The 24,818-nt window shown below is 44.5% G+C and overlaps 1 protein-coding gene across 1 annotated transcript in view; it reads left to right on the forward strand.

The window, feature by feature from the left end:
• Positions 1–287: 287 nt before the first annotated feature.
• The window catches only part of LOC138672600 (bromodomain and WD repeat-containing protein 1-like), a 139,814-nt gene continuing 115,283 nt past the window's right edge, over positions 288–24,818 (forward strand). The window contains 2 exon segments of the mRNA XM_069760737.1: positions 288–421; positions 14,484–14,542. Coding sequence (XP_069616838.1) covers positions 373–421; positions 14,484–14,542 — 108 coding nt within the window. The 5' untranslated portion in view covers positions 288–372.

Genomic DNA, 24,818 nt, shown 5'->3' on the forward strand with positions numbered 1-24,818 from the left:
GCGTTCTTGGTTACGTCACAATGTAGTGTAGCGCTTCGCTTTACTGCGTAGGAATACCAATGCTGATTTTTTTTTCTCTTGAAAATACAATATTTTTTAACCTTATGAAAGAGATAATAAATATTTCCTCACAGTTTTAATAGATTTTATGTTTGTTTTGAGCTATTTAGAGCTGTGTTTTTTCAGGCTGGATGCAGCGATGTTGTTAGGGACTACTTTACATCTCTGGGTCTTAACGCGGAGGTAGTTGAAGGTTTTTTTTTTGGTGACGTGACGGAAGAGGCGGGTTTAGTCGCAGAGTGTGCGGATGAGAGGAGGCCGCACGGAGGCTCGGAGGACGCGCTCTCAGTCGGGCTCCTGACCTGAGCCGGCATGGCATTCCAGCCTGTGCCCAGCGGCTCCATGCTGCCGGCGGAGTCAGGTAACCGCCTCAGCCCTGCCCCCGGAGCCGGCCATGACCGGGGCAGCCAGCTACTTTACCAGTCTCCCCACTGCTGTCACTTGAGCTGTCACCTCCAGCAGGAGCCTGTCACCCGAGTCCACCATGGGGCGCACGTATCAGTCTGTCAGAGGCCACTGTAACAACCATCACTCCCTGTTTATGCAGAATTGCACCTTTTCACCTCCTCTCTTCTCCTCATGTTCCCTGAATTTGGAGCAGGCAAAAGCTTTTTAGTTTTAGCACCGCGGCGTTCGGACATTTACCTAAAAAAATTCCGTCAATTTGGTGTTTTTTTTTGGTCGCAATTTGGCTGAAAAAACAACAAACCAACTAAATTGCATTCAACTTAGGATGGCGGCAGCGGCGCGCGCTCTTTGTAGGCGAAAACGCTGCAGATTCTGGTTTTTGGTGACCGCCCCAACCCCCATATGTCAGACCCCCACCCATTGCTCATTTATTACCCCCTATCCTGCCTTAGGGAATAAACCCTCCTACTGTATAGTCAGCTGGTGAAGAACTACAAGTGCCAGCATCCTGTCTGTGCCAACTGAAGCCTTTACAGTACGGTAATAGGCCTTGATTTCTCCCAGACTGCCTTTATTCTTATCCCCCCCCTACCTGAATTTCTTTGGGGGGAGTATTTGTGTAAATAAGTGTTGACTGTCCGTACCATGATGGGAGTTGTAGTGTCGCCTCAGCCGTGGTGAACTCTAATCCCTCTGGTAATAATAACCTACTATGTAGCACTATACCTTCATGCTAAACTTTCAGCAAAGTTCTAATATACCTTGTCTCACTTTTTTCAAAGCCTCTGCTTGCTGTGAATGGAAACATGGTTGCTTATCGTACACTTCTGTACTTTTAGGCTGTGTGCACACGTTGCTGTTTTTTCGTGTTTTTCCCCCGATAAAAATGCTATAAAACCGCAAAGAAACAGCATACAATAAGCATCCCATCATTTAGAATGAATTCCGCATGTTTAGCGCAAATGGAGCGTTTTTTTCCGCAAAAAAACACATCACGGTAAAAAACGCAGCATGTTTTTTTTTGCAGATTTCCCACTACAAAATGCATTGGGAAATATCCGTAAAAAAACGCGGCAAAAACGCATGCAGTTTTCTTGCGGATTTCTTGCAGAAAATTTCAGGTTTTTCTTAGGAATTTTCTGCGAGAAATCCTGAGCGTGTGCACATAGCCTTAGGGTATGTGCCCACTATCCAGAGTTGCGGGTTTGACGCTGCAAACTTGTGCAGCAGCCAGATCTTAAAGTATATCCCATGTCCACTGTGCATCCACAGATGCCCATGGGTCACCCGTGGAGATGGACATGCGGCGCGTCTCTCCAGACGGCAGCATGTCAATTTCTCTTGCCGAGACGAGAGTCTCCGCAAGAGAAATTGCATCAATAGAATGTATTGAGCGAGGTGAAGCCGCACGGTTTAGTGAACACATGCGGATTCACCTGCGTTCAATAGACGGCAGCGCTTTGGAGGCAGCAAACATACAATGCTTCCAAAGCGCTGCTGGTTCCAGATTGTGCGCACCCGGTCTTAGCGTGGAGGGCTGGGTTATCCTGGACTGGCAGTACATGGGCATCATGTGGATGATGGGAGTTACCGGTGTATGTTTGGGGGCTGCCGCAGGTGTCTTTCTTTTGGTCACCATATGTTCGGTGCCACTTCCTCCTGTATCTGTGCAGGGTGCACAGTCAGGAGTGTTGTCACAGCGTGTGTTGAGAACAATAACATTACAGTCAACCTCCGGGGCAAAACTTTTCTGCACAGTGTCCTCACATTTTCCACCATGTGAAGATAGTATTGATTTATGACAATGAGTGATGTTTGTTATTGGGGAGAATTCATACCTGACAGATTGGTTTCTGAGAAAAGGGGATTTGTAAAAAGCCATGTGTCTGCTGCAGAAACAATGCCCTTGCTGGAATGGAGAGGGTTCTTCACTCTTAAAAAAAAAAAAAAAAAAAAAAAAAAAAAAAGATTTCTGCAACTCATCACCTGTCTGGTCCTCATCACATCTTTTGATCCCCGCCGCTCACTGTAAAATTCTCACGTTGGGCCGAGACTTCTGGTTCTGATGAGACCCGGGAAGAGCTGGAAGTCCCAGCTCAGTGTGGGTGATTGAGGACCGGACGGGTGATGGTTCGTCTTGCTGAATCCGCCTAGAAGTGAATTACAAATAGCATTTGGATGATATTGGATTTTTGTAAAATTCAAGTAGAATTCCACTTGAATTTATCTTAGTCATACATAAAAATAACAAACCAGTGGTATAAAAACACAACGCCCATCAATCACATCGTACCACTGTTAGTCACACCTGAGCCGTAATATGAATGCTGCAGTATAAGGGTGCACCTTCTGAGAAACCATATCATTATATTAAATAAATCCCAAATGATGGGATCACAGGAAAGGACACGCTTCACGATTCAAAACAAGTTGATGAGGTTGTGGCTTGCGAAAAAAATTCACCCCTTTGGCTTTCTAGTTTTTACCTATTTTGTTACATTACAACCAGTGTTTAAATATTTTTGTAATCCGATTTGTGTGTGATCCGTCAGCACTGAATAGTCTAAGTTGAAGTGTGAAAAATAAGGGCAAAAATGATATTTATGGGATGAAATTAAAAATTAGCATGTTTATATGTATTCACCCCTTTTGCTGCAAAGCCCCTAAAAAATTTCTGGTGCAAATAATTCCCTTCATAAGTCCCATGCTTAGTGACAGGACGTCCCCCTGTGTGCCACCTAAGTGTCACATTTGTCAGTATATAAACTTTGCCTTTTCTGAAAGGCCACAGAGGCTGCAACACCGTTAACAAGAGGCTCCACTAACCAAACACCACGAAGACCAAGGAGATCTGCAAACAAGTCCGGGACCAAGTTGTTGAGAAGAACAAGTCAGGGTTGGGTAATAATAAAATATCCCAATCTCTGATGATTCTCCTGAGCACCATCACATCCATTATCATCAAATGGAAAGAACTTGGTACCACAGCAAACCTGCCAAGAGATCGAGCCCACCAAGACTCTCAGCCTGGGCAAGGAGGGCATTAATCAGAGAGGCAGCACAGAGACCAAAGGTAACCATGGAGGAGCTTCAGAGTCCCCAAACAGAGACTGGAGTATCTGTCCATAGGGTATACTCCCTGGAGATGTCCTTTATTCAAGAGTGGCAGAAATAAAGCCTTTACTTGCCCACAAATTGTAAGGCTTGTTTTAAGTTTGCCAAAAGACTTGTGGGAGACTCCCTGAATGTATGGAGGAAGATGCTGTGGTCAGATGAGACCAAGATGGAACTTTTTGGCCACCAAGGTAAATCCTACGTTTGGTGCCAAACCAACACAACTCATCACCCCAAGAACACCATACCCACAGAGAAACGTGGTGGCAGCATGATGGTGTAGGGATGGTTTTTTTGGCAGCAGGGACCAGGAAAATAGTCCAAATCCAGGGGGTAGATGGATGGTGTGAAATACAGGGATATGCTTGAGAAAATCCTGTTTCAGAATGTCAGTGACTTGAAACTGGGACGGAGGTTCACCTTCCAACAAGACAGTGACCTAAACCAGACTGCTAATGCAACACTCGAATGGTTTTAAGGGAGTCTATCACAAGGAATAACGCTGTTAACCTGCATATATGGGGTTCATCTGCAGGTTAACAGTAGTGATCGATTTAGCTATAGCGTTTACCGAATAGCTGGATCGGTAACCTGGATACCTGGAGCGCTCCCGATAGCTGTTGGGTGCCGCAGATGCATGTGTCACAGATGTGTGGCAGTCACAGCACATGCATGGAGAACCCAACAAACAGGCTTTCCATGCATGTGTTGTGACTGAAGCAGCCGTGACACATGTACAGTCATGGCCAAAAGTATTGACACCCCTGCAATTCAGTCAGATAATACTCATTTTCTTCCTGAAAATGATTGCAATCACAAATTCTTTGGTATTATCTTCATTTAATTTGTCTTAAATTAAAAAAAAAAACACAAAAAGAATTGTCCTAAAGCCAAATTGGATATAATTCCACACAAAACATAAAAAAGGGGGTGGACAAAAGTATTGGCACCGTTCGAAAAATCATGTGATGCTTCTCTAATTTGTGTAATTAACAGCCCCTGTAACTTACCTGTGGCACCTAACAGGTATTGGCAATAACTAAATCACACTTGCAGCCAGTTGACATGGATTAAAGTTGACCCAACCTCTGTCCTGTGTCCTTGTGTGTACCACATTGAGCATGGAGAAAAGAAAGAAGACCAAAGAACTGTCTGAGGACTTGAGAAACCAAATTGTGAGGAAGCATGAGCAATCTCAAGGCTACAAGTCCATCTCCAAAGACCTGAATGTTCCTGTGTCTACCGTGCGCAGTGTCATCAAGAAGTGTAAAGCCCATGGCACTGTGGCTAACCTCCCTAGATGTGGACGGAAAAGAAAAATTGACAAGAGATTTCAACGCAAGATTGTGCGGATGTTGGATAAAAAGCCTCGACTAACATCCAAACAAGTTCAAGCTGCCCTGCAGTCCGAGGGTACAACAGTGTCAACCCGTACTATCAGTCGGCATCTGAATGAAAAGGGACTGTATGGTAGGAGACCCAGGAAGACCCCACTTCTTACCCCGAGACATAAAAAAGCCAGGCTGGAGTTTGCCAAATCTAACCTGCAAAAGCCTAAAACGTTTTGGAAGAATGTTCTCTGGTCAGATGAGACAAAAGTAGAGCTTTTTGGGTAAAGGCATCAACATAGAGTTTACAGGAGAAAAAAGCATGAAAAGAACACGGTCCCTACAGTCAAACATGGCGGAGGTTCCCTGATGTTTGGGGTTGCTTTGCTGCCTCTGGCACAGGATTGCTTGACCGTGTGCATGGCATTATGAAGTCTGAAGACTACCAACAAATTTTGCAGCATAATGTAGGGCCCAGTGTGAGAAAGCTGGGTCTCCCTCAGAGGTCATGGGTCTTCCAGCAGGACAATGACCCAAAACACACTTCAAAAAGCACTAGAAAATGGTTTGAGAGAAAGCACTGGAGACTTCTAAGGTGGCCAGCAATGAGTCCAGACCTGAATCCCATAGAACACCTGTGGAGAGATCTAAAAATGGCAGTTTGGAGAAGCCACCCTTCAAATATCAGGGACCTGGAGCAGTTTGCCAAAGAAGAATGGTCTAAAATTCCAGCAGAGCATTGTAAGAAACTCATTGATGGTTACCGGAAGCGGTTGGTCGCAGTTATTTTGGCTAAAGGTTGTGCAACCAAGTATTAGGCTGAGGGTGCCAATACTTTTGTCTGGCCCATTTTTGGAGTTGTGTGTGAAATGATCAATGTTTTGCTTTTGCTTCATTCTCTTGTTTTTTCATTTAAGACAAATTAAATGAAGATAATACCAAATAATTTGTGATTGCAATCATTTTCAGGAAGAAACTGAGTATTATCTGACAGAATTGCAGGGGTGTCAATACTTTTGGCCATGATTGTAGCTGCAGCACTGAACAGCTGGTTATCGGGAGCGCTCCAGGTATCTAGGCTACCGATGCAGCTATTCGGATAATCTCTCACCTGACGCTATTTGATCATCACTAGTTAACAGCGTTATGATGCTGCCAGACGCCTGCAGTCATTCGAATGCAGCAGGGAGAAAACTATCTTTATTCCCTCCGGCAGCATTCGTTTTCAGTCATAGGGGTGGGGGCGGCACTGGTTCAGTCAAAGGTCTGAGTATACAGAGCCCCGGCGCTGACTGACAGCCGGCCACAATATAGAGCCAGCGTCAGCTGACAACCCTCAGCTGTCATCTTCAGCAAGGCTGGTTATTAAGAATAGAGGGGTCCCCACACCATGTTCTTTAAATAATTAAAAAAAAAAAGGTGTGGCCCCCTCATTTTTGATGACCAGCCAAGCTAAAGCAGACAGATGGGGGCTGGTATTCCCAGGCTAGGTAAGGGGCTTTCGATATTGGCCCTCCAGCCTATAAATAGCAGCCTGCAGCTGCCTCAGAAAAGGTGCACCTGTTAGATGCTTCAATTCTGGTGCTTTGCCCGGCTCTTCTTACTTGGCCTGTGGCGGTGACAAGTGGGGTTCATATTTGTGGGGTTGATGTCACCTTTGTATTGTCAGATGATATCAAGCCCATGGTTTAGTAATGCAGAGGCGTTTATAAGAGCCCCCCATTACTAATCCTGTAGTTTTATTGTTAATAAACACTCACACAATAAAGTCCTTTAACCCATTAATGACTGTCGATACGCCTTTTAACAGTGGCAGGTAAAGGTACTTATTTCTCAGCGCCGCTTTTTAGCTGTACGATTTACAAAGTGATATTTACAATTTAGTTTCTCATCTGATATGATCTAGAATATCAGAGAAGAGAGAAATGGGGTTTCCTGAAAACTCCCCCGGTACTTCCGCCATCCCCGGGCTCTCCTGATCTGTCCCCTGGACCTCCACTTCATCTTCCTGGAAGAAAATGGTGTGCCCTCCGAGAGCTGCTGGCCGGTACCCCACAACAGATGGGCATTTTTCCTATTGATCACTGTGATGGACCCTATCACAGTGATCAAAATAAAGGAAAAGTATTTTATAATTTTTTTGTTTTGGTTGGTACTGTGGTGTCAAAAAAACCCAAAACAAAACAAAAAACGACATGACGGCTAGTTTGGAGCGCAAGTGCTCGCTTCTCGAATTTGCATCAGGTACTCTGGTCTGCAAGGAGTATCGCAGATCCCCACATGTTTTTGGGGTGTCTAACAGCCAAGGAACATGCGTGGCAGGGACTCTAGCATGATGCTCTGTGCATATCCGAGCGCCTGATGCAAACTGGAGTAGCGAGCTCTTGCGTTCAACACTGACTACATATTCAATATGATGACCTCATGTTATCAAATTCTGTGCCGCAAGTCAAAAGCTCTCGCGTTCGCTGTGCCATCAGAAAGGTCCTGGGAGTTCACAGCCAATGAACGCCGTTCAACTCACTGACGTCAGCGCAAGCGCTGTGGGAAAAGTTGTAACGGCGCTGGCGTCAGTGAGTTGAACAGAGTTAATGTGAAATCCCAGGACCTTTCTGACGGCACCGCGAGTGTGAGAATGGTTTCTGGTTGCCGCCTGCAGCTGTCAGTTTTGCCTGGCTGGTTATCAAAAATACAGGGGAACCCATGTCAAATGTTGTTTTTTTTTTTTTTTTTTTTTTTTGTTTTTCTTTAAATTATTTATAGTGCAAATGATGCCACTTTTCCTGGTATCTTCCCCTGAATTTGAACTTTTTTTGGCCTTCCTGAAGGTGTTGTCTATGCTTTTGGCTCTGCCTCCCATTGAAGTCAATGGGGCTCGGCAAACATCGGGACATTTGCCTAACCGAACTTTGAAAGGTTCGCTTATCTCTAATTGTAACACGCAAAAGAGTAAAATAATTAAATTGGTTTGATTGTGAGTCAACTGATTTTATGCTGGTATACAATTCTACATGATAAAAGACGTCAATATATAATCAAATTCTATTAAATAATCCCAAATAAGAAAATGTATATGCATAGTTGGTCCACACCAAGGAAATACTGTAGGTACAAATTGTGTGCATTACTTTAAATGAACAAGAAATGTCACTGAGCATAAATATCTCCCCAAATGTAACTATTGCAAGAAAGTGACATCCGTGAACCGAAGTCCTATACAATGTATAGCTGTTAAATTCCATTGTCTAAAAACAAAATGTATATGAATATTAGGTTGATCTATATTTGGAACACTAAGGGAGGGTATGTGCGCGCGTAAACTATTTGCAGCAGAAACTTCTACACCATTTCTGCATCTCTTGGCAATAAAACTCTGCTAAAAATATGCATATTGCACTGTTGCAGGAACTATTCAGTGTTGACTGAAGTGTAAATCATTCTGATTTTTGCAGGTCTTTTTGCATTGCTGTGTACAATAAAGTACAGGATATTTATATTTTTATTCATTGTTGTGTGCTGCTAAGTCAAGATGTAATGATCAATTGGTTATAACCACAGTAGGAATCAGTTTTTTTTTAAATTTTTTTTTTATTTTGCTGTGAACAATAAAACACAGCGTTTCTACTTTATTATTTATACTTTTGCATGCATCCAAATAACACCTAAAATAATTATTCATTCAATCCATTATTTATAGCAGACACATTTTTCCACTTAACCACCGGTGTGAGGATTTTATGGGACCTTCTATCTTTCCCTTACATTGTATAGGACTTGGGGTACAGTCTGATGTGAAATGTTTTTTTTTCTTGCGATTGTTACATTTGGTAGGATATTTCTGCTCCAGCACACGTTTTACCATTTCCTGTTTAGCGGAACCATTTCTCCCATATTGTTTTGTTTCCTGCCGCCTGATATCTCAGAAAAGAAGATTAATTCCGGCAACGGGGAACAGAAGAATATGGACGAAATGGAAAGTATATGTATAAATGCATTCCAGCATAAAATGATTGTGACAATCAGACCAATTGTATGTTTGTTTTCGCTGTTAACAATATGAACCTTCCTGATTTTTACCGGTTTGTTCACTCTAGTGTGGTCTAATGGCATCAAATCGAGGGGTTCGATAGTAAGGAGGACGAGTATAGTGAAAGAAATGGTTGAATAGCGATCAGTCCACTTCTTTGTTGATCTATCAATCTCAATTTACATTACACGAACGTCAAAAGATGAATGGGAATATCTTTGCTCACCGTACTGATTTTATGCACGACGAGAGCATTTTTGGATGAGCGAATGTTTGATAAGGTGTTATCTGAGCATGCTCGAGTGCTAACAGAGTGGCTTCGCAGTGCTCGAATAAAACGTTCGAGTGCCCTTGCCTGCATGTACAGCCTTAACACATGCAGGGATTGCCTGTCTGTTAGCCTAACACTTGTAGGGATCACCTATGTGCACACACCAGGGTTTTCTGCAGAATTTTCCTGAACAAAACCGGACTTTTTCTGCAGGAAATCCGCATGCATTTTTTTTTTTTCCTCGCTTTTTTGTGCGTTTTTTTCCGGAGCTTCCCAATGCATTAAATAGCGGCAAAAACGTGAAAATAAGCAAAATTAATGAACATGCTGCGTTTTTTTGGTGGAAGACAACGCATCATGTGCACAAAAATTGCACAATACATTAAAAATGATGGGATGCTTATGTATGCGTTTTTTTCAGCGGAAAACTGCTGGAAAAACGTGAAAAATCCTGAATGTGTGCACATAGCCTTAAGGCTGTACATTCAGGCAAGGGGACTCGAACGTTTAATTCTAGCATGCCGAAGACTCAGCACCTGAGCATGCTCAGATAACACCTTATCAGAGCACGTTCACGCATCACTATTGCTTAAAGGGAACCTGTCACCCCGTTTTTTGAGATTGAGCTATAAATACTGTTAAATAGGGCCTGCACTGTGTGTTCCTATAGTGTATGTAGTGTACCCTGATTCCCCACCTATGCTGAGATATAACTTACCAAAGTCGCCGTTTTCGCCTGTCAATCAGGCTGGTCAGGTCGGGAGGGCATGGTGACATCGCTGGTTCTTCCTCAGCTTTACGTTGGTGGCGTAGTGGTGAACAAGCAGCGCGCGATCTGCGCTGTAATCCCTTGCATCGGTGGGGGCGGCCATCTTCCTGGGGCCGCGCGTGCGCAGATCGAGTGCTCTGCTGCACGGGGCTTCAGGAAAATGGCCGCGGGATGCCGCGCGTGCGCATTAGAGATCGCGGCGGCCATTTTCCCAAAGCCGAGATGCAAACTCGGCTTTGGGAAAATGGCCGCCGCGGCCATTTTCCTGAAGCCCCGTGACAGGCGACAGGCGAAAACGGCGACTTTGGTAAGTTATATCTCAGCATAGGTGGGGAATCGGGGTACACTACATACACTATAGGAACACACAGCGCAGGCCCTATTTAACAGTATTTATAGCTCAATCTCAATAAACGGGGTGACAGGTTCCCTTTAACTCTTTCATATTGTATAATTACTGTGAACGATGGGGTGCTAAAATCTGACAGATTATCGGCGAGTGTAGATGTGCCTTTTACTCACACCTGAGATATTAGAGTTAGGTGTTTGTACAACAATGGTTTGTTACTTTTATTGATTTTATTTTTTATCTCCACGTTACATATGTTAATGAAGTCGCAATAAAGATTTTTCATATTATGAATCTCTTGTTGGATCGGATACTTGAAAGTTTTTTGTTTTGTTTTTTTTGTCATTCAAAAATACAACTCTTCCCATTAAAAAAACAAGCCCTCGTATTGCTTTGTCAACGAAAAAAATCCCGCAATAAGGCTATGTGCACACGTAGGAAATGTGGTGCAGAATTTTCTGTGCAGTTTCTGTGCATCAATGTGAAAAAAAAAGCTGTGCACATGGTGCAGAAAAATCTGTGCAGAAACGCTGCAGAACTGCTCAAAAAGCGACGTGCAGAAAAATCTGCGCAGAAACGCTGCAGATTTCAAAGAAGTGCACGTCGCTTCTTTTGTGCAGTTTTGCAGCATTTCTGCGCAGCTTTTTTTTCACATTGATTTACATTGTACTGCGCAGAAACTGCATCAAATCTGCAGATGCAGATTTAGTGCAGAAAATTCTGCACCACATTTCTTACCTGTTATTGGATGTCGAGGAGAAAATGGATGTGTACAAGGCGTTAATTCTGTACTCTGATATCCAAATTCTGATGTCTGGCATTTGCTAAAAATCCCAAACCAGATTTGAAGGAATTTGTCCAAGACTCAATGGCTTTAAAATTGAAAAAGAAAGTCTTCATTGCCTCCTGACTACATTTATAAATGTTCTACGCCTGATTCCCCTCAGTTTGTGCAGCACTGACCCGACGATCCTCGTTTCCTCCCATATCTTTTTCTTGTATTGGATATCTGTTCCCTGTTCAATGATTTGGCAGTGAGCGTCTATTCACAGCAGCCAATCAGAAGAGCTTGGGCTTTAGGGAGGAGGGGGGACTTGAAGCCTGAGCCAATGATTAGTGAGGGGGCGTGTCTCAGACTATCCTTTAACTCCCTGTAAAGAAAGTAATGTGTACTCACAGATCACAGCTCTGCCCTAATGGAGCAGAGCTAGAAAGCAGTAAGATCTGAAGAAAATAAATAGCAGGTAATTATGTCCTGTAGCTGCTGACTAATATATGATGTTTGAGCATCCCACTGGTTTGTTACTTTAAGGCCTGTCAGGGCTCATTGCATGTAAGGAAAGAAGAAAACCACCATAAGAATAAATCCTGATCTAAACATGCAAGTAATCTGTACAGTAAACATCTAGAAATTCAGATATACAGGATACAGTTAACTGCACTGCCAAATGTGATGTTGGCGTAGCTTATCTATACAAAGTGGCAGAAACCATGGATTGCAGACTTCTCACATTTGTCCTCCTTATTTGGCCCCATATTTCCCAAGGAACACGGATGCTCTGTTTACTGCAGGCTGCTGACTGGTAGTCAGATAAGAGCTTGCCCAGAAGACCTCAACAGAACCGAAAAATGTGTACCTAATGTTTTGGATACATTTTCTTCATTAGTGAAACATTGTCCTCTCAGTCCTACAGTGGGATTAGCTGAGATGAATATCTCCCAGGCACCTCACATGTACAGGTCCTTCTCAAAAAATTAGCATATAGTGTTAAATTTCATTATTTACCATAATGTAATGATTACAATTAAACTTTCATATATTATAGATTCATTATCCACCAACTGAAATTTGTCAGGTCTTTTATTGTTTTAATACTGATGATTTTGGCATACAACTCCTGATAACCCAAAAAACCTGTCTCAATAAATTAGCATATCAAGAAAAGGTTCTCTAAACGACCTATTACCCTAATCTTCTGAATCAACTAATTAACTCTAAACACATGCAAAAGATACCTGAGGCTTTTATAAACTCCCTGCCTGGTTCATTACTCAAAACCCCCATCATGGGTAAGACTAGCGACCTGACAGATGTCAAGAAGGCCATCATTGACACCCTCAAGCAAGAGGGTAAGACCCAGAAAGAAATTTCTCAACAAATAGGCTGTTCCCAGAGTGCTGTATCAAGGCACCTCAATGGTAAGTCTGTTGGAAGGAAACAATGTGGCAGAAAACGCTGTACAACGAGAAGAGGAAACCGGACCCTGAGGAAGATTGTGGAGAAGGACCGATTCCAGACCTTGGGGAACCTGAGGAAGCAGTGGACTGAGTCTGGTGTGGAAACATCCAGAGCCACCGTGCACAGGCGTGTGCAGGAAATGGGCTACAGGTGCCGCATTCCCCAGGTAAAGCCACTTTTGAACCATAAACGGCGGCAGAGGCGCCTGACCTGGGCTACAGAGAAGCAGCAATGGACTGTTGCTAAGTGGTCCCAAGTACTTTTTTCTGATGAAAGCAAATTTTGCATGTCATTCGGAAATCAAGGTGCCAGAGTCTGGAGGAAGACTGGGGAGAAGGAAATGCCAAAATGCCTGAAGTCCAGTGTCAAGTACCCACAGTCAGTGATGGTGTGGGGTGCCATGTCAGCTGCTGGTGTTGGTCCACTGTGTTTCATCAAGGGCAGGGTCAATGCAGCTAGCTATCAGGAGATTTTGGAGCACTTCATGCTTCCATCGGCTGAAATGCTTTATGGAGATGAAGATTTCATTTTTCAGCACGACCTGGCACCTGCTCACAGTGCCAAAACCACTGGTAAATGGTTTACTGACCATGGTATTACTGTGCTCAATTGGCCTGCCAACTCTCCTGACCTGAACCCCATAGAGAATCTGTGGGATATTGTGAAGAGAAAGTTGAGAGACGCAAGACCCAACACTCTGGATGAGCTTAAGGCCGCTATTGAAGCATCCTGGGCCTCCATAACATCTCAGCAGTGTCACAGGCTGATTGCCTCCATGCCACGCCGCATTGAAGCAGTCATTTCTGCCAAAGGATTCCCCACCAAGTATTGAGTGCATAACTGAACATTATTATTTGTTGGTTTTTTTGTTTGTTATTAAAAAACACTTTTATTTGATTGGATGGGTGAAATATGCTAATTTATTGAGACAGGTTTTTTGGGTTATCAGGAGTTGTATGCCAAAATCATCAGTATTAAAACAATAAAAGACCTGACAAATTTCAGTTGGTGGATAATGAATCTATAATATATGAAAGTTTAATTGTAATCATTACATTATGGTAAATAATGAAATTTAACACTATATGCTAATTTTTTGAGAAGGACCTGTAGATGTGAAAGATTCCTGCTCCCCTGTCTCTATAAAGGAAAAGTAGACCAGCAGCATGGAGAACATTATACAGCAGTACTGAGCAGTGTGGCTGTGATTCCAGCTCTAGATAATAAACACAAATATGTAGCTCTTACCTTCCTCTCTCCATATTGCTATAGACTTCTATGAGCTATGCTATCACCATGACAAAGTACAGTGCTTGACGCTCTTCGATATTACTGGATGGTCCTTACCATATGACCCCCAATACTTACACATAAATATGAGGCAGGAGTACTTTCCAATGTGTGCCGTGATACATGGGTTATAGGATCCCAATTTAAAGGCAACCTGTCATCCTTATTGCGGCCAGAGATATATATATATTTTTTTCCTTAAACGCCAAAAATATACTTTAAAGACCCTAAATCATAGACTGAGATGAGTTGTCCAGCCTCGGCTGACTGCTCCCAGCGCTGAGATAGAGGATTGGCCGATCTCTCCCATAGAGACCTATCAATCTAGCAGCACCGCACCTTTAAAGTATTTCCAGCTGGAGAATGATTAGAAAGGTACTGTAGCACCATGCTAATTATATTGCTCAGAAGATGGTGCTGGGAGGTGATTAATTGCAGATTGTAAGGGGGTTCTACAAGAAGTCTGCGTCCCCCTGTACCTTTGCTCTGCAGTGAAGATTGCGCTTTTAGTCCTGATGATAATGTTCTGGGTATTATTGTGTAATGTCAGTTATCTCCTATTTTTCAGCTATTGTATGAATCATTTATTAGCGGCATCTGTTAATCTCATTTTTTTTTTCCATTGCAGAACTGTACTTCTTAATTGCTCGATTTCTCTCAAACGGGCCTTGTGGTAAATCTGCACAGGTACGTGACTCTTGATGGATTATTTTGCCTACTGCTGACTGTTGTGGCTTATTCACAGGAATTTTTGTTCATGCAATTTAGGGCTTCAAAAAAACTTTCCGGCTGGAGCCGCCTATTTTTGTTACCCTTAACTTACACAGTGTGTCGTGGACAACCCTTTTGTATGTGTATATATACGAGGGGCGATCCAAAAGTAATGATAATCAATACTAAACACAATGAATATAGTCAAAAAATGTTTTTATTTTTCTACATAGTCTCCTAACAAGTGTATACATTTAGTCCATCTCTTTTCTAAACTTAGAATTCCCTTCGAAAAAAATTCTTGATCTTGACCCTCAAAAAAATCCCCAACAGCAGTTATCACGTCGCTATTGTCGTCAAATTTCTTGCCCCGGAGGTGTTCCTTGAGCCGAGGAAAGAGAAAGAAGTCACTGGGGGCTAGATCTGGCCAATAGGGGGGGGTGTTCCACCCGTTCAAAGCTCGCTTCTTGAATGGTAGCCATGGCAACTGCAGCTTTGTGAGCCGGCGCATTATCTTGGTGAAACAGCACTCCAGCCCGCAGTTTGCCGCGCCTTTTCTCCTTGATAGCCTCCCGCAATCTTCTTATTTGTTCTGCATAGTAGGAGCCCGTAGCAGTGGCTCCCTTCTCCAAATAGTCCACCATAATAATTCCTTCATCGTCCCAAAAAACGGATGCCATAACCTTCCCTGCTGAGCTTGACACTTTGAATTTCTTCGGCGTCAGTTCGTCGGCTCGTTTCCATGTCATCGATTGTTGTTTGGTTTCGGGATCAAAGTGGAGGATCCAGGTCTCATCCATGGTCAAAAAACGTGACAAAATATTTTCCTTGTCTGCTTGGAACTTTTCGAGATTTGCTATTGAAATGTCAACTCGTTTCTTCTTTTGCTCGTCGGTTAACATTTTTGGCACCCAACACGTGGAGACCTTTCTCATATGCAATTCTTTTGCAAGGATTCTTTGAATACTGCCATGAGATCCCTGTGACCTCAGCTACATGCCTGATAGTCACTCTTCGATCTGCCAATACAACTTCAACTTTTTTCACGTTTTTTTTCATTGAGGGACGTGGATGGGCATCCTTCACGATGTTCATCTTCCGTCGATGTTCTTCCCAGCTTAAATTCCATGGCCCACCATGCAACTGTGGAATATGGAGGAGAAGAGTCCCCCAATGTTTCCACCAAGTCGCTGTGTATGTCTTTGGTAGTCCTTTTTTTCAAGAAGAAGTATTTGATGACAGCTCTGAGCTCGTTTTTTTTCCATTTTGATGTTCACTCCTCGGCAGTTCATATTCAAAAGAATGTAGCTCCCGGGAATCGTGGTCTATTTAAGTGATTTTTTTTTTTTCCTGGACTAGTGGGTACCTAAGAGAGAAGAAAACATTTTATTTTAATTTCTGTGTGCAATAGAAATAACCGATTATCATTACTTTTGGATCGCCCCTCGTAATGTGCACCTCCCCAGCTCAGCTGTTCTGGGAACACCTCCACTTCAATGGGAAGAGATAACGGTCACTGCGCAGTGCATGGACCTCAGTGGGGGCAGCTGATCGCTTAGGGTGCCGGTTGTCGGACCTCTCTGCAATCTGATATAAATGACCATTCTATTAGTTTTAGAAGTCATCAACATCCCCTTTAACTCCTTAGTGACCGCCAATGTCTTTTTACTGACTTCACATATCAGACAATAGCAGCCCCCTGACAAGTGAAAATTCAGCAGCTGTCGGTTGTATACTATAGCTGACACCTTGCTGTATCAGCCTTGATTGATTTTGGCACCAACCATGGCTTTTTAACCCCTTATATGCTGCTAATAGTGGCTATGGCGTTTAAATGGTTAACAGTATGGGGGCTACCTCTTTAATCCCATCGGCACCTGGAGATCATGATTGTGTGGTCCTGGGATTTTTGCCATGGCAATTCATGGCTACATAACAGCCTTAGAATCTGCCAGCTATAGCTGCCTGTTCAGAAGTTAGCGACATTGAGGTGGTAAAAAAATAAAATTTTTCCTTCCTGTCATGACACTTTTTATTTCTGAAAAGCAGCTGAATGGTTAATAAACTACCTGACAGCAGTTTTGAATACGTTGAAGGGTGCTGTTTTTAAAATGGTCTCACTTTGGGGGATTTTACGACATATACTGTATTTTTTGGACTATGACACACTTTTTTTACTCCAAAAATGTAGAGGATAATGGGGCTGTCTCATGGTCTGGATGTACCGATTCTGGCTATGGTGGGGAGGTAGTGGAGCGGTTTCAGCAGAGCAGTGGGTCACAGAGGCAGGAGCTGGCTACTGCTGCTAACTCATGTGCCCGCTGTTAAAGAGAAATGAATATTCACTGCATTCCACGCCCATGGGTGTGGAGGGCAATGAATATTCATTTCTTTTAATGGCATTCTGGTATGATTGGCCCCCACCACTATCCTGGTATGCATGGCCCCATCAGAAAACATGAAAAAGAACAAACCATTATACTTACCTTCCCGGAGCTCCCTCGCAGCATCCTGTTCCGATGCCAGCAACTGCTTTATGCTTGTAAGCGGCACATGGCAGGGACGTCATGCGCTGCTCACAAGCAGAGCACAGCTGCCAGAATACTCAATGCTCTGCACGCTGGGACTATGTTCGTGTAAAACAGTATTCATTGCTCTCTTGCGAAAAGTGTCACCCAGGGAAACTTCCTGCTGCTGCTGGCGGTCACATGTGCTGATACTCAAGAGACATGAATATTCAACCCATTCCATGAATATTTCTCTTGAGTATCGGCACACGTGACCGCCGGCAGCAGCAGGAAGTTTCCCTGGGTGACACTGGCACATCCAAAGATGCGCCAATTGTGGCACTTTACCCGGCTCTTCCCACTTCCCTGTAGCATTGGCAAGTGTGGTAATATGTGTGGTTGATGCCACCTTTGTATTGCCGGTGACATCAAGCCCACGGCTTAGTAATGGAGAGGAGTCTATAAGACACCTATCCATTACTAATCCTATAATTGTAATGTTAAATATAGACAAGGCCAGAATAAAGTCCTTTAATATTCTTAATTAACCATACTTACTGCAACGCCTAAACCCCGAATCCCTCGATCTCTTACACACAAAAAAATAAACCAACACAAATACTCTGTCCAACGTAGTCCAATTATTGAGTGTGCCACGACGAGTCCAGCTCTGCTAAATCTGGATGCCTTTGGCTGAATGGTGGCATGATGGTGGCAGATCTTATAAATGACCACTGGAGATAACTCTGTCTCCGGCGGTCACCTTCACTGCATTTCTCACAATCAGGTGACTGTGAGAACTTTGCTAGTGACCGGAGATAACCTCGGCGGTCACGTGCACAGCAGTTCTCGCGGTCAGCTGATCACATCACAAGAACTGCATTGGACGCAAACTTCGAGATGAAATAATGGAAGAGATTATTTAAATTAGTACACATGCGTAGTTGGGCTACTTTCACATTTCCGGTGGTAGTCGCCCGTCACAAAGCGTCTGCGCGACGTAACGGCGGAAGTGTGTCCTTTTTACATTTTTCTGCAGTCCCGGCTAGGAAAGACGAGACATTTCCTGCCGGGCATGCGCAGACGGAAGAACTCTCCCTCAGCCTCCCCAGTGTAGCGCTGCTCCTGGGGTCGGGTCCCTTTCCTCCATACTGGGGGCTGACGGTCCGGGCGCCTGTCTGCTGGGGGGGTGTATGAGGCGGCAATCTCCAACACGGCGGCCGATTTCAGCATGTGGTGGCCGCTCTCAGCGCGGCAGCCTCTTCCAGCCTCCAGGTCCAGCGGCCACGTCACTTCCGGTCGCGACGAGCGCCGGCCTCAGGAGAGGCCTTCCAGCACGGTCAGACCGCGTGGGACGCGGTAAGGAGGGCAGGATCAACCAGGTAAAGAGCAATATAAAAATGGGGTATGGGGAGCTATGTGCCGCCGGCCATCCTGTTGGAGCACCCGGCTAGTGTACCTGCATAATGGAGGAATCTGCCAGACCTGAGGGGCCAGAGCAGTCACAGGGGCAAGTGAGTAGGATGTTCAAAGCCATACTACAATGCTCCTGTCTATACCCCTATCCCCCTATTCGGTGGTCTCTGTGTATGTTAGGGAGAGCCTTCCAACCCTGCACCTGAAAAGAAAGGCTGGGAAGAATAAATGTCCAATTTTGTGCAGCTAGATTCCTGGAGAACTGTCGGAAACCGCCCTGCAAGTCATGCACATCTAAAATCGTCGGCGAAGAACAAAATTCATTATTAACTAATGAGAGCAGTGATACGTCAGGAGGTTCTTTCCCAGACCAGCCAGAGAGAACCGCAAACATCGCGGAAAAGACCGAGGGAGTTCAGTCCTTCTGACCAAGAAGATACGGAGGAGTCGGATCAAGAAGAAAGAGAAGAACCATTAGGAAGAGGAAAGAAATATCTCTTCTCGGCAGCAGATACGGATGAACTCCTACATGCAGTACGTAACACCATGCAGTTACAGGACACTCAAGAGGAAACCTCAATTCATGATGAAATGTTTGACGGTCTGCATGCTCAACTTACAAAAGTTTTTCCGGTTAATAATCATATCCGTTCCATGATATTGGAAGAATGGCAGGAGGCGGAGAAAAGGCTAGTGGTACCTAGAGACTTTAGACTCCATTTACCTTATAATCCAGAGGATATAAAGGTTTGGGATGAAGTTCCTAAGATAGATGTGCCATTAGCAAAAGATGCAAAGAAGACGGCGATTCCGTTTGAGGACTCCTCCGCGTTGAAGGATCCAATGGATCGCAAAGTGGATGGACTGCTGAGGAGAACTTGGGAATCCTCGGCGGCAATAATACGGGCCAATATAGCTGCAACCTCGTTAGCCTGGTCCATGCATCTATGGATGGATGATCTGGAAGAACATCTCAAGGCTAAAACCTCTAGAGATGTTATCCTCAAATCCTTACCGTTACTAAAGCTGGCAACAGGTTTCATGGCGGACGCTTCGGCGGAATCTGTACAATTCGCTGCCAGAAGCGAATCCTCATCCAATGCAGCCAGAAGTGCGATCTGGCTAAAGACTTGGTCAGGTGATATTCAGTCAAAGAATAAACTTTGTGGGATCCCGTTCTCAATGGGTAAAGTGTTTGGGCCTATTCTAGACGACATATTAGAAAGAGCCTCAGACAAAAAGAAAAGGTTCCCTGAGGAAAATAGTAAAAAAATACCAGCCCTTTCATAGATCCCGGCCTAGTCAGAAGATAGACTACAGGGGGAAAGGGAAGACTGGGAGATGGTCATATCCCAGGGGTGGAAAAGGTAAAGACTCCATCTTCCATGGTTCAGGAAAACCAAATAAATGACATCAGATTGGGAGGTCGGTTACAAAGATTTCTAGTGGGCTGGCAGAAAATATCCAAAAACCCATGAATTCTGCAGGTGATTGCTCAGGGTTACAAACTAGAATTCACCAGTCCTCCAGAAAGGTTCATAGTAACCAGATCTTATCCCCTCTTAAACTCCCCTATCTGGCCAGACATCCAGGAGTTGTTAGAAATAGACGCGATCGTCCCAGTACCCATCTCAGAGAGAGGCAAGGGCCATTATTCACACCTATTAACAAAAAACCCATCGGGAGACTCCCGGGCGATTATAAATCTGAAACCCCTGAACAGATGGATATGGTACACGAGATTCAGGATGGAATCTATAAAGTCCACACTACCTCTTAGACAAAGACATGGTGATGTGCACCTTGGATCTAAAGAGTGCATACTACAACGTCCCAATACACGCTTGCCACCAGAAATTTCTGAGATTCGCCCTGACGAACAAAGGGGTAGTTTATCACTTTCAATTCAAGTGTCTCCCCTTCGGCCTAGCCTCGGCCCCAAGGATATTTACCAAACTAATGTCAGAGGTAGTAGCATATCTAAGGAATCAAGGTATTTCCATAGTACCTTACCTAGATGACTTTTTAATAATGGCGAGATAAGAGAAGCTTTTCAAGATCGACCGCAACTTCACACTCTCCATTCTACAGGATCTGGAGTGGATTGTGAATTGGGGAAAAATGATGCCTAGTTCCAAATTCCAGAATAATATTTTTGGTGGTCATATTAGATTCCAACGCCAGAACATCTTTTCTACCAGAAGAAAGACAGAAGTCGTTAATCGAGAACATATACCGGTTCAGGAAAAGCACTTCCTCTATAAGGGAAGCAATGAGGGTCCTAGGCTTAATGACGGCCTGTATTCCCTGTGTGAAATGGAGCCAATTTCACTCACGGGGGTTACAGAAGCAGATTCTGAAATCTTGGGACAGAAGGCAAAATTCTCTGGAGAAGATGATTTTTCTCCTTCAGTAAAGAAGTCCCTATCCTGGTGGACCGTCCTGGAAAACCTGAAGGTGGGAGTTCCATGGAACCTCTGTCCCTGTGTCACTGTTACCACAGACGTCAGTCAGTACGGATGGGGTGGGTACATAGGAAGGACATACTACCAAGGGAAGTGGAGTCCAGAAATGTCAGCCAAGTCATCAAACTTCAGAGAACTTTATTCAATTTGGAAAGTGCTCTACCAGGCCCAGTCTCAAGTCAGAGACAGACACGTGAGGATTCTGTCCGACAATGTAACAGCGGTGGCATTTCTAAGGCACCAAGGAGACCCAAGACACCATCTCTACAGCACTTGGCAGGCGAGATTTTCAGATGGGCAGAGAAATCTGTCAGGTCCATCTCGGCAGTCCACTTGGAGGGTGCCAAAAACCAGGTAGAAGATTATTTTAAGCAGAACAGTAGATCCCAGAGAATGGGAATTGAATCCAGAAGTGTTCAACAGTCTGTGCCAGCAGTGGGGGACCCCTCGAGTGGATCTCTTTGCCACCAGGTCAAATGCAAAGGCCAGAACATTTTTCTCTCTATCCTCTAGAGGGAGCAGGGGAGTCGACGCGCTGTCTCAACATTGGGGAGAAGGTACGCTTTTCCACCCCTTCCACTGATCCCGAGAACACTCGGGAAGATACGGGATGAAAGAGCAACAGTAATCCTGGTGGTTCCCTTTTGGCCCAAGAGGAGCTGGTTTTTTCTTCTATCCAGAATGTTGACAGAAAGACCAATTCTCCTGCCGAAGAGGCAGGACCTTCTGTGCCAAGGTCTGGACTCGCTACAACTATCTGTCTGCATCCTGAACGCCTGACGTAAGATCCAGAGACCTGTCAGAAGAGGTTATCACCACACTCCAGGCAAGCAGGAAGTCGGTGACTTAAGCGATCTATAACAAGATCTGGAAGTGATATTGCTCTTTTCTAGGAGAGATCTCAGTAGATACCTCAAAACCAGACATTCCTAGAATCCTTGACTTTTTACTACTTGGGTTTAAGAAAGGCCTCCGGCCTAGTACCTTTAAAAGTACAGATTGCGGCCCTTAGTGTGTTCTTTGACTCATCGTTCGCCTCCCATCCTTGGATAGCAAGATTTGCTAGTCATACAAAGAATGAGACCTCTTGTGAGGAAATCGTCTCCTCCATGGGACCTAAATTTGGTCCTTAATGCCTTGTGCAGGTTCCAATATTTATTATCAGAGGACATGGACATAGCCAATCTCTCCTTTAAAACAGCCTTCCTAGTGGCCATCACTTTAGCTAAGAGATTAGGGGAAATGCAGGCTCTATCCATACAGGATCCATACCTCCGGATCTTTGACGGCAGAATAGTCTTAAGACTTAATCCAGCCTTTCTCCCCAAGGTAGTCTCGTCTACAAACATAAACCAAGAAATAATTATTCCCTCATTCTGCCAACACCGTAGAAACACGAAGGAAGGGGTCTATCATAACCTTGACGTTAGAGAGACAGTTGTGAAATACCTAGGGGCGACTGAAGGGTGGAGACAAGACACGAACCTGTCATACAGTACAGGGGACCAAATAAAGGTTGTAAGGCAGCAAAGTCAACCATTGCTAGGTGGATTAAGACTACTGTAAACCTAGCGTATACAGCCCAAGGGAAGGATCCCCCAGATATCCTTAGAGCCCACTCAACCCGAGCTATTGCTACATCATGGGCAGAGAGGGGGGGAGCTTCAGCGGAGCAGATCTGTAGGGCTGCGACTTGGACTAGTCTTTCTACTTTTGCCAGACATTATAAACTAGATGTCTCATCAGAGCAGTCAGCTTTTGGTAGAAAAGTATTACATGCAGTAGTCCCACCCTAGTTTACCATGCTTTGGTATTCCTCCAATGGTTCTTTCAGGTGGTGAACTGGAAAACGGTAATTAGACCTACCGGTAACTGTATTTCCAGGAATCCATCCTGACAGCACTACTAATTCCCTCCCACTGCAAATTTGTATTATAGACTAATGTGATGTAACATTGGTGTAAATTTGTTGAATAAAATTCTTTTTTGCATCCATCCAGATGTGGTACTTGGAAAATCACTGGTGGGTGGAGTGGGGAGGGTCCTTTTAACCGCTTGTTGTTCCTGTCCCACTGAGGGTAAGAAGGACGTCCTCCAGTGGTGCTGTCAGGATGGATTCCTGGAAATACAATTACTGGTAGGTCTAATTACCGTTTTTGGGAGATTTTTATTTTTACAAAAGTATACAGTATATACTCAAGTATAAGTATAATTTATTATTTTTACATTAGTCTGGTCTTCAGACTATCATTATTTTTTTACTTTTTACAATTTTCTTTTTTTTTTTTTTACAAGGAATATAGGGGCGACGGATCCTTTCAAAGGTCCGATCTTCCCAAACCAACAGGCTGGAACGTGGAGTGTTGCCTCCACGTACCCCCTCCTGCACAGATTGAAGATATGTCTTTAGGGCACCGCTCTCCCCACACCATCAACAGACGGGAACATGGTGTGTCACCTGCATGTACCCCCTTCTGCAGCCATGCCTACTTGAGTCGGACCATAGCCCTGTCCCATCCTAAAGGAGTGATCCCCCTATAGGATAGAGGCATTGATGGCGTCCATGCAGCCCCCACTGCACCACCACTGAAGAACAGCGGTGATGGAAGCAGGCGGGCGGTCCCTCTCCACCTTACTGACAAAGGGATGTCCCCTGCAGCACCTGACTTGCAGGCAGCAGTCAGGCTCTGCACGTTGTTTCACGTCTCTCCCAGTAATATAGGCTGCATGTGAGTTATGCCTGTCTCTCCCAGTAATATAGGCTGGATGTGAGGTCTGTGTCTCTCCCAGTAATATAGCCTGGATGTGAGCTCTGTGTGTCTCTCCCACTAATATAGGCTGGATGTGAACGGTACTTCTCCCAGTAATATAGGCTGGATGTGGGCTCTGTCTTCCCCAGTATAATAGGCTAGATGTGAGGTCTGTGTCTCTCAGTAATATAGGCTGGATGCGAGGTCTGTCTCCCCCCCCAGTATTATTGGCTTGGTTTGAACTGTGTGTGTATCGAGGTGACTGCTGTCTTCATTCGCTCATACATTAGCATAGTTTGTCTTTATTTACAGCCTATTTTCTTTTCCCCACTCCAGCCTGTGGAGGTTTTTGCACAGCTTTCTCCCTACCGTCTATCTCTAACACTGAAAGAAGGGAAAGAGCTGCGTTTAAAAGCGGGAGTGCTGACAATTTTTTTTTTTTTTTTAGCTGGATAGAGGATTTACAGAAACTGCAGCAGCAAAATGGTAGAAATGTTTTAACGAAGCTTAGAAAGTGGCATTACTTTGAATTTAGGAAGTTAAGTGAAAAATTGAAAATGAAAAATGTTCCAAGGTGTTTAGGTGTCGAGGTGACCTGGGACTTAATTCCCGGTGACGGGATAGTACGTCATATGCGATCGACCGGGCTCACGGAGGGAGCGCAGCCGGGTGTCAGCTGATTATTACAGCTGACATCCGACACTATGTTCCAGGAGCGGTCACGGACCGCTCCAGCACTTTAACCCTCGGAACACTGCGATCAAACATGATCGCAGCGTTCCGGCAGCATAAAGAGGCATCGAGCAGGGAGGGGGCTCCCTGCGTGCTTCCCTGAGACCCTCGAAACAACGCTATGTTATCGCGTTGTTCTGAGTCTCCTCCGTCCTCCTCCCTGCAGGCCCCGGATCCAAAATGGCTGCGGGGCTGCATCCGGGTCCTGCAGGGAGGTGGCTTGCAGGCGCCTGCTGAGAACAGGCGCCGGGAAGCCTCCTGCACTGTCTGTCAAATTGCTGATCTGACACAGTGCTTTGCAAAGTGTCAGATCAGCGATCTGACACTATAACATGATGTCCCACCCTCGGACGAACTAAAAAAGTAAAAATAAAATATATTA

Source organism: Ranitomeya imitator, chromosome 3 (assembly GCF_032444005.1).
Source record: "Ranitomeya imitator isolate aRanImi1 chromosome 3, aRanImi1.pri, whole genome shotgun sequence".
Classification (NCBI taxonomy): Eukaryota; Metazoa; Chordata; class Amphibia; order Anura; family Dendrobatidae; genus Ranitomeya; species Ranitomeya imitator.